This window comes from Peromyscus californicus, unplaced genomic scaffold, assembly GCF_007827085.1.
Source record: "Peromyscus californicus insignis strain IS unplaced genomic scaffold, ASM782708v3 Scaffold_11__1_contigs__length_118956290, whole genome shotgun sequence".
NCBI classification, from domain to species: Eukaryota; Metazoa; Chordata; class Mammalia; order Rodentia; family Cricetidae; genus Peromyscus; species Peromyscus californicus.
This window is the reverse complement of record NW_026294402.1, coordinates 52,154,766-52,165,522: the sequence shown is the minus strand read 5'-3', so window position 1 is coordinate 52,165,522 and position 10,757 is coordinate 52,154,766. Positions and strand designations below refer to the sequence as shown.

Genomic DNA, 10,757 nt, shown 5'->3' with positions numbered 1-10,757 from the left:
AATGGGGAAATATCAGATAGAAAGAGAGACCTAGCCAACAGTAAGAAAGACAGAAACGGGCCGGGCGGTGGTGGCGCACGCCTTTAATCCCAGCACTCGGGAGGCAGAGCCAGGCGGATCTCTGTGAGTTCGAGGCCAGCCTGGTCTCCAAAGCGAGTTCCAGGAAAGGCGCAAAGCTACACAGAGAAACCCTGTCTCGAAAAACCAAAAAAAAAAAAAAAAAAGAAAGACAGAAACACAGGATAGGTTCAGGAGGGCCTGGGTCAATACCCAACAGCCTCATCCTTTATTGGAAAGGGCCTTTTTTTAATATGCCAAGAGGAGAGGCAAAAAAACTTCCCTCTTGCAAGATCAAAGCACACTGTACAGCCAAATGTAGACCCTTCCAAACACCTGGTAAACACACCCGTGGTCCAATAATTTCTTTACACAGCCCTACTGGGTAAAGCAAGCCCAGATTCTCTGACCCTGAGTAAGGTCTCACTAGATAGCCTCCGTGGGCTCCCACAGGGATCAGGTCCTGTGGGCTTTTCAGCAAGCACCTTAACCCACTGAGCCATGTTGACAGCCCAGAATGTGTATATAGATGCATAAAAATAATATTTTTTTTTCTGGAGACAGGGTTTCTCTGTGTAGCCCTAGCTGTCCTGGAACTTGCTCTGTAGACCAGGCTGGCCTTGAACTCAGAGATCTGCCTGCCTCTGTGTCCTGAGTGCTGGAATTAAAGGTGTTCACCATCAGTGCCCAGCTTATATGTTTTAAAGTTTTACAATTTTTATCTATTGTATATGTGTGTGTATGGGGGGGCGGAGTCTAACAGAAGCATTCATCTCCCTCTGCATTCTAACTGCAGGCACCACGTGACCTGCTGCCTCGGGTTTCGGCTGCTGTGATGTCCCTGCCACCCTGGACTATACTACAAAATTGTGAACCAAAATAACCCTCCTTCCTTAGCTTACTTTTGATGGACAGTTTGTCAAATGGAGAAAAGTCACTAGTATAATGCAACTCCCTATCTGCCATCCCAGAGAGCCCGTGCTGCTCCTGCTTGGCCTGGGTTGGGGGCTAGACATGTCCCTTTCTTGTGGGTACAGTGCAAAAGAGGCTATACCTGTCCACAGGCTTCATTTTTACATCCCGGACCCTGCCTTGTCTTTGAAAGTGTTGTTTTCCCTACCCTGGCCCATAAAATGCCATGGATATTTATCTCCAGGGACCCAGAACCTCTTCTGACTCAAAGAGCTATTCCTGAGCCCCCACTAGAAGGTGCAGCTGAGGAATCATGGCTCAAAGCCAAAAATTGATCCTTCCAACTTTTCTCGGTATCCAGCTTTGATATCAAGTGACCCGGACAGTTGGGCCAGTCCAGGGGGGGGGGGTGGTATAAAAGTCCCCTCGCCTGAACCCAGAAGTCCTGGACTGACTCCTACAGCTCTGTGATCTCCAGGCCCTGCCCTTCAGGTATGTCTGTGTGTCTTTTCGGATCACGGCATCTGCTTCTACATCCTAAGTGCTATTAGGGGACCCTGCGGGAACTGAAGGAGGTCTGAGGTTTTGCTGCTTGCTTCTCAGCCCTGGACCTTAGTTTCTCTTTTAAACCTCTCTCTGTCTCTCTGTCTCTCTCTGTCTCTCTCTGTCTGTCTCTGTCTGTCTCTGTCTCTCTGTCTCTCTGTCTCTCTCTCTCTCTCTCTGTGTGTGTGTATGTGTGTGTTTGTGTGTCCATGTGTCTGTCTGAATGCCACAGCTCAGAGGACAATTTTCTAGAGTCAGCTGTCAGTTCTCTCTTTCCACCATGTGGATTCCAGGGATCAAACTCGGGTTGTCATGCTTGGCAGCAATTGCCTTGAACCACTGAGCCATCTTACTGGCCCCCTATTTTTAATTTAGTAGTTTCAACTAGGCTGTCTCTAAGGACAGTCGCCTGGAGTGAAGACAGAGGGAGAAAATGCCCGTCTGGCATTAGGTAGCCCTGGACCTGGCTATAGCCTCCTTCAGCCTCCAAACATGGAGGTGAATGAAGACTGATTTTTGGAGGAGATACCCCTGCTTGGTATTGTTAGAGTGTCATTGAGGGGGAGGAATATCCCAGGCCATTGGTAACATCCCAGGGACACTGACCTTCTGTTGCTTGGGTAAGGGGGCATCTTCTGTTCCCTGGGTGTGTAGAGGGTACCGACTGGGAGCCCACGCTATGTTGGACCCTTTGGCAGAAAGCCCAGCAAGCACTCTGTGACTGGGGCTGTTGAGAAACTGTCTTTAGCCTCATTGTTTTCGAGTGACCATTCCCATCTACTCCAGTCTCAGAATTGGAAATGAGAGCAGAGGTAGACCGCAGAGCCTGGGGTAGAAATCCAGACACTAAAGTTGGTAAATACACGGCTGTTTCCCAGTCCTTGAATTCTGTGACAGGGTAAGGGCAAATTCCTGAGGGAGCAGGATATATGACAGGGATATCTTCACTTCCCTGGTGTGCGGCTGAAAGCTAATCGTAGAATGTATACCTACTGAATGAGTGAGTAAAAGAAAAAATGGAGGCTCAGAATCCATCCTTAACCACCCCATCCTTCCATTTCCCCTGCAGCTGGTACAGATGGCATTGTTCCAGTACTTCTCCTTGGCCACAGAGCTACTACTGGCCACTGCCATCTTCTGTATAGTATTTTGGGTGGTCAGAGCTTTAAGACCCCGGGTCCCCAAAGGTCTGAAGAGTCCACCTGGACCCTGGGGATGGCCCTTCATTGGGCATATGCTGACCCTGGGGAAGAACCCACACCTGTCACTGACAAAGCTGAGCAAGCAGTATGGGGATGTGCTGCAGATCCGCATTGGCTCCACACCTGTGGTGGTGCTGAGTGGCCTGGACACCATCCGCCAGGCCCTGGTACGGAAGGGAGATGACTTCAAGGGCCGGCCAGACCTCTACAGTTTCACACTTATCACTAATGGCAAGAGCATGACTTTCAACCCAGACTCTGGACCGGTGTGGGCTGCCCGTCGGCGCCTGGCCCAGGATGCCCTGAAGAGTTTCTCCATAGCCTCAGACCCGACCTCCACATCTTCTTGCTACTTAGAGGAGCACGTGAGCAAGGAGGCTAACCATCTAGTCAGCAAGTTCCAGAAGCAGATGGCAGAGGTTGGCCACTTCGAACCCGTCAATCTGGTGGTGGAATCAGTGGTTAACGTCATTGGAGCCATGTGCTTTGGAGAGAACTTCCCCCGGAAGAGCGAGGAGATGTTGAGCATTGTGAAGAGCAGCAGCGACTTTGTGGAGAATGTCTCCTCAGGGAATGCTGTGGACTTCTTCCCCATCCTGCGCTACCTGCCCAACCCAGCCCTCAAGAGGTTTAAGAACTTCAATGACAAATTTGTGCTGTTTCTACAGAAGACAGTCCAGGAGCACTATCAAGACTTCAACAAGGTGAGACTCGGAGGCAGGTTGTAAATCCCATCACCACCATAGGCCCAGAGAACATCCCCTCAAAACCTACTCCAAGGTACTCAGACTGCCATGTGCTGCCAAGGCGTAGGGAGGCTCCGGGCCACTCAGAGCAGCTGTGTGACCTGCAGCCACCCCGTGTACGTTACAGCTCCCCTCTGGGGGCTTCTCCAAACCCAGAAAACAAAGGCATGTGAATGGAACCTTGGCAGGGCTTTGCAATATGGGGTGTCATTAATTTAAAGGCGATTGTTCTGCAGGAACATGACCCTCCACAGAGGCTAAGCTCCAGCTTCATGTCGCTTTTCTTCCTTGTGTTCACACCTACTTCTTCCTCCTCTGAAACCCGACCCCTGGGGTTAGGGGAAAGAAGGGTCAGTGGCACGTGAAATGACTAGGCTCTATTTAGGGATGATGCCAGTTCAAAAATCTGAATCCCAGTCCTGTGCTTGGAGGCCAATGCCGTTCCCAGGCCCTGGGGACATATCAAATGGGATGGGTCAGGGTCTGGCATCTGGCCCTCGAAATGCCAAAGTTCCCCTAAACTTATGTCCTCTTAGAACAGTATCCAGGACATCACGGGTGCCCTATTCAAGCACAGTGAGAACTCCAAAGACAATGGTGGCCTCATCCCTCACGAGAAGATTGTCAACATTGTCAATGACCTCTTTGGAGCAGGTAGGAGCCACACCCCTGCCTCTCCATCTGTCAGCTGCTCTTTACCCATACCCAACCTATCAACTAACTCACCAACCACATGGCAGGTGACACAGGACAGACACCTGCCCTAGGATCAAGGTGTGACCTCATGCTGTGCCACCAACTTAACCAAGTCCCTCTCCTTTTGGGGCCTGGGTTTCCCCACCTGGAAAGTAAAAGGACTGTACAACATGGAGTCCAGGCTTATAATTCCAGCCACTGATTATGAAACCAGTATCTATTAAGGTTCTTGTTTGATTTGTTTTGTTTTTCGATTTGGTTGCTTTTGACTTTTTTTGTTTGTTTGTTTGTTTTGTTTCCGAGACAGGGTCTCTCTGTAGCTTTGGAGCCTGTCCTGGACTAGCTTTGTAGACCAGGCTGGCCTCGAACTCACAGAGATCCACCTGCCTCTGCCTCCCGAGTGCTGGGATTAAAGGCGTGCGCCACCACCGCCCGGCTTGACTTGTTTTGTTTGAGGCAAGCTCTCGCCTCTGCAGCCCAGGCTGGCCTCAAACGTGTGGCAGTTCTCCCTGCCTCGGACTCCCTAGTGTTGGGGTTCTAGGAATAAGCCACCATGTTTGGCTTTCAGGTTTCTGTTGAGGACTCAGCCCTTGCCCCAGGATACACAGGGGTGGGAGCCAGAGAGGGACAGTGCTTGCTCCTGCCTGCTCCGTTTACAGCGGTGCTTGTTAAAAATGTTTTCCTCCCCCATGCTTCCTTTTCTCCTTCACCCTACTCCCTGCTACCCAGGATTTGACACAGTCACAACAGCCATCTCCTGGAGCCTTTTGCTCCTCGTGACACATCCCAATGTGCAGAGGAAGATCCACAAGGAGCTGGGTATGTGTTGCTCCCAACCCTCCGGTCAGAGAAGCCTTGAGGCTCCAGGTCACTTGTTGATCTACAAATACATGTTTATGTGTCTAGTGTGTGTTAAGTCCTAGGAACATGGCACTGGTCCAGAGAAGGTGTGTGTGGGGGCGGGTGGGGTCTCAGAAACATGAGTAAGCATAGTCCAACATGGAGTGACACTAGTATAAGAGAGACACATGCTTGGAGCAGACAGAACATCCCATGATTTCTGCCTGTGCTTTGCAGACACGGTGATTGGGAGGGACCGGCAACCACGGCTTTCTGACAGACTTCAGCTGCCTTATATCGAGGCCTTCATCCTGGAGATCTACCGATACACATCCTTTGTCCCCTTCACCATCCCCCACAGGTAAGGCCCCTGTTCTCTGCCCCCTAAGTTTTCATACTGTTCCTTCACCCAGCTCCTCAGCTCTGCCCCCAGCTCAGGCTGCATCTCATTCCGGAACGTGGTAACCTCAGTCTCAGTCAGTCTCTGGTCTACCCCGACCCAGTCCAGCCGCTTATGGCCTCAGCTGTCACTCACCTCCACTTGTGTTAGCTCCCTATGGACAGCTTCTGCTCCAGCCAGGCCCTCCTCACTGTCCCTCACAAGGGTAATCCAGCCACCGGCCAACTTTGCTTATGCTGGACCTTCTGCCTAGAAAAACTTCTATCCATCTCTTTCTCTCGCTTCCAAATTCTACCCTTGCCCAAAGTCAATCCTGACAAACGCATCCCCTTCCATCTAGAAGCCTCTTTTGGCTCATCCGCCAAGTAGGGCTTCATCCCCCGATGATTTACAAGATTTACAGCCCAAGTTCCTGGATTGTGAGAGTGAACATTTACCTCCGCTCACACCTTAGCCTAGTTATTCCTGGCACAAACCTGCAGACTCCCCAGGGCAAGCCCCAGCCACTGATTTCTTGGCTCTAGGGACTGCCCCAGTGCACGTCTGAGCACAAGGAGAGTCTAGTAAACAAGTGTTGAAGTTGAAGAGCAGGATCCCAGCAAAAGGAAGGATAATTGCCCCATGTTCCCTGCTCTTCATGTGACCTCCTAGTATGGGGCTTGAAGACTGTGGTAGTCAGACACTGGGATGGAGTGGAGGGAGGAAGAAGCCACACCACAGTTTCTCCAAGTCCTGAGCTTCTCTTCTCTCCTCAGCACAACGAGGGACACCTCACTGAATGGCTTCCACATTCCCAAGGAGCGTTGTATCTTCATAAACCAGTGGCAGGTCAACCATGACGAGTGAGTACGTGGCCCTGACGGGAATGGTGAATCCTCAGGGATCAGGAAGGTTGTCTGTCCCTCAGGGAAGGTTGTCGTCTGTCCTTCAGGACCTGCTTACATAAGGAGCACCACCTCATTGCTAGATCGCCTGTTCCAAGTGACAACATTTACACTCTATTTCTCAAACTTCAGTGTACAGAAGAACTGACTAGGTATCTGGTGTGGATGGCAAATGCCTGTAATCCAGCCTACTCAGGAGGTTGAGGCAGGAGGATTACAGTGAGTTCAAGGCCAGTCTGGACTTATTGGTGAGTTTTGGGCTAGTCTAGGCTATATACCTGTCTCAAGGAAGGAAGGAAAGAAGGAAAGAAGGAAAGAAGGAAGGAAGGAAGGAAGGAAGGAAGGAAGGAAGGAAGGAAGGAAGGAAGGAGAATTTGACTAGGAAGTTTCCTCATGCCCCAAGGTTTCAGTTGGATAGATAATGAGGCTACCTCAAATGTCTTATGGGAATGGTCTAATGATCTCCTTGGAAAACTCCACTCTAATTTGTAGGATGCAATCCATCCAAACCAGGACATATTGAACATCAGAATGCCATCCATATTTGTACTGTCAAATTTTAGTCCAGAAAAATAAGCATAAGCCGAGCAAGTTGGTGATCTCCCTTGCTACTGGAATTAGGAGAGAGAGAAACCTGTTTCCTTCTTTCCGTTTCCTCTTGGTAAAGCATTATTTCTTTGAAATATCCAATTAGGACGGGAGCTATAGCTCACTGGTCATATATGCGACATGGAAGGCCCTCGGTTCAATTCCCAGAACCACATCAAAAATAAAAATAAAAAAAAAGAAACTAAAACAAAAGAATATTAAAAACCACTATCAGCCACTGTGCAGTGGTGGCGCACTCCTTTAATCCCAGCAGTCAGGAGGCAGAGACAGGCAGATCTCTGTGAGTTTGAGGCCAGCCTGGTCTACATAGAGAGTTCCAGAACAACCAGGAGTACACAGAGAGACCCTGTCTCGAAAAACAAAAAGAAAAAAAAAAGCAAAACAAAACGCTATCTTGGACTGTGGGAATGGTTCAGCAGGTAAAGGCATGTGCTGCCACAACTAACACCCCGAGTTCAGTCCCCAGGCCCACCATGGCGGAAGGGAGAATGGCTCCTGCAAGTTGTCCTCTGACCTCCACGTGCACACACAAGCAAATAAATAAAAATGTAATTTAAAAAATTAAAAAATAATCAAAATCCACTATCTTTAAGGTTGATCATTTTAGAGAGAATTTTATTTTAAAGAAACAGTAACATGGCTGGAGGTCAGCTGTTGGTAGAGTGCCAACACTACCAACACAAGGCCCTGGGTTTGATCCCAAGCACCAGATGTGGTAGCACATGCCTGTAATCCCAGCACTTTGGGAGGTAGAGGCAGAAGGGTCAGCATTTCAAACAAGGTGACCCTGGGGTTACATATGAAGTTCAAGGCCAACTTTAGACACATGAGACCTAGTCTCAAAGCAAACAAATACAAAAGAACCATAACAAAACGGGATACAGGCCAAGTCTGGTGCCTTCCCCACATGCTTTTGTGACCGTCAATCTTTTCCAACACTGTGTTCCCAGAAGCTGGGAGAACATAGCTACGCTTTCCTCCCAGAACCCACCCAACTCGGGTCCTATCTGTTCCTCTTGCAGGAAGCAGTGGGAAGACCCCTTTGTGTTCCGTCCAGAGCGGTTTCTCACTGATAATAACACAGCCATCAACAAGACACTGAGTGAAAAGGTGATGCTCTTTGGCTTGGGAAAGCGCCGGTGCATTGGGGAGATCCCGGCCAAGTGGGAAGTCTTCCTCTTCTTAGCCATCATGCTGCAGCAGCTGGAGTTCAGTGTGCCACCAGGCACGAAGGTGGACCTGACACCCACCTATGGGCTGACGATGAAGCCTGGGATCTGCAAACACCTCCAGGCGAGGCCACGCTTTTCCAAGTGAAGATGGCCGAGGCAGGGGAGGAGGCATCCATGGGGCCATCACCTCCCTTTCTGTCTAAATAACAGCTTTTTTGAAGTATAATTCTTTCAACATATAATTCACCTCCAATCAGTTTTAGAATATCATCTGTCATATGCCCCCAAACCTATACCATTAAGATTTATGACTACTCCTCCTAACCTGTCTTCCTCGCCCCACCAGATGCTAATCTGGTTTTTGACTCAATACATTTGCCTATTCTGGCCATTTCACATAAACTCGACGACTGATGGATGGTCTGTGACTGCTCTTCTCACCTAACACAGTTCTTTCAAGATTCACTCATGTTGGCATGTAGGTTAATAAGCCTTGCTTTCCTGAGTCCTGGATTCCACGCAGGCCTCGTTCTGTTTCCTCATAGTTAATGGTAGGCACTTCCGTTCTGCTTCCTCCTTCCTCTCTTCTTCTAGGACTTGAGTCTTTGCATACTTGAGAGGGACAAAGAAATCCAGCCTATGTCCTATCCTCAAAAAGTAGAAGGTGTGACTTTCCATGGTCGGGGAGAATAACAACCCCAGATGTATGTGGGGTGACTGGAGAGTAAAAACAGGGACCTGGGGAGATGATTCTGTGGGTCAAAGTGATTGCTGTGCAAGCATGGGGACCTAAGTTTGAATCTTAACCTTTCACGTAAAACAGGGGGACACAGCTGTACCTGGCTAGAACCCCAAAGCTGTTGTGCAGAGACAGGTAGATCCTGGGGCCTTACTGGCCAGCCTAGCCAAACAGCCAGCTCCCAGGTTCAGTAAGTAACCCTGCCTCAGAGAAATAAGGCACAGCCGGGCGGTGGTGGCGCACGCCTTTAGTCCCAGCACTCGGGAGGCAGAGCCAGGTGAATCTCTGTGAGTTCGAGGCCAGCCTGAGCCACAGAGTGAGTTCCAGGAAAGTCACAAAGCTACACAGAGAAACCCTGTCTCGAAAAACCAAAAAAAAAAAAAAAAAGAAAAAAGAAAAAAAAAAGAAATAAGGCACAGAATGACAGAGGAAGACCCCTGACATACTTCTCTGGCCTCTGGGTTGGACATGCACACCTATATATATGAACATATACACAATACACCAAACATACATAAAACACCACACAGACACACAGACACACACACACACACACACACACACACACACACACACACACACACACACACAAAGGGAGATGTGGAAATATAAGTCACAGAATGGAAGATAATTGCAAAACATACTTCTGATGAGAGGTGAATGTCAAGGACATGTAAAGACCTTCTATAATTCAAAGAGCCCAGTTCAGAAGTGGACAAGGGACTTGAGTCAACAGCTCTCTTAAAAAAGATATACAATTGGGGCTGGAGAGATGGCTCCATGGTGAAGAGTATTGAACCCAGAACCTCTGGAAGACCAGCCAGTGCTCTTAACTGCTGAACCATCTCAACATCCCCCTGCCTGGCTCTCTTATACAACTCAGGACCACTTGGCTGGAAGTGGCACCCACCCACAGTGGGCTGGGCCCTCCCACATCCATCATCAATCAAGGAAATGTCCCACAGACAAATCCCCTGGCCAGTCTAATGGAGGCGGTTCCTAAATTGAGGTTCCTTATTTCCAAGTGACTCTAGCTTGTGCCAAGTAGACAAAAGCCAACCATTATAAGCAGGAAGTCAGTAATTTTTAAAATGGAACATAATAAGTATTGAGGAGCATGTGGAAAAAGTATAACCTTCATACATTGCTGATGGAAATACACCATGGTTTAGCTACCGTCAAAAATGATTCAGCAGTCCCTCAGAAAGTTAAACACAGATTTATCATATAATGTGGTCACGCCACTCCTGCTCCCCCATGCCTTCCCTACCATGATAGAGTGCATCTCCTCAGACTGTAAGCCCTGTAATGTCTCCCTCCCTTAAGTTGCTTCCTGGGAGGCATCTGGTCACAGCCATGAGAAGGGCAGCTCGTACCTGTGGTAAGCTCACAGAAAGGAACACTGTTCAGCCCTCAGTGGGTACAGTCACAGAATAAGAACAAGAGGTTCCCACAGGTTCAAAGGAGGCAAGAATGAGGAGCTGGTTGGTTTTGTTTTTAGACTTGGTATTTAAGGAATTTCTGTTTAGGATTATGAAAGAATTCCAGAAAGTGGATGGTAGTCACTGTTGTACCACACTATGGACATACTTAACACCACTGAACTGCATGCTTAAATGGTAATGTAATAAATGTTTTGCCACAATTTTGTTTGTTCCTTTGTTTTTGTTGTTGTTGTTTTTCTGAGATAGGGTTTCTCTGTGTAGCCCTGGCTGTCTTGGAACTCTCTCTGTAAACCAGGCTGGCCTCGAACTCACAGAAATCCGCCTGCCTCTGCCTCCTGAGTGCTGGGATTGAAGGCGTGCACCACCACATCAGGCTCCATCTGCACTCTTGCTCTTTCAGTTCATTTCTGCTTTCTTGATGACTCATAAAGTTCCAACTAAATATGTCCTACAAGTTGTAATTTTCCAAGCTGAAATAAGAATGAGACAGACTTATTTCCAAAGAGGTATGT

The 10,757-nt window shown here is 48.6% G+C and overlaps 1 protein-coding gene across 1 annotated transcript; it reads left to right on the top strand.

Moving 5' to 3' along the window:
* The first annotated feature begins 866 nt into the window (after nucleotides 1-866).
* LOC128124848 (cytochrome P450 1A2) lies at nucleotides 867-9,092 on the top strand. The gene is made up of 7 exons (XM_052761591.1): nucleotides 867-1,461; nucleotides 2,582-3,418; nucleotides 3,997-4,114; nucleotides 4,886-4,975; nucleotides 5,234-5,357; nucleotides 6,152-6,238; nucleotides 7,912-9,092. The coding sequence occupies exons 2-7, from the start codon at nucleotides 2,591-2,593 to the stop codon at nucleotides 8,204-8,206; spliced, it is 1,542 nt and encodes a 513-aa protein (XP_052617551.1). The 5' UTR covers nucleotides 867-1,461; nucleotides 2,582-2,590; the 3' UTR covers nucleotides 8,207-9,092.
* The last annotated feature ends 1,665 nt before the right edge of the window (nucleotides 9,093-10,757 follow it).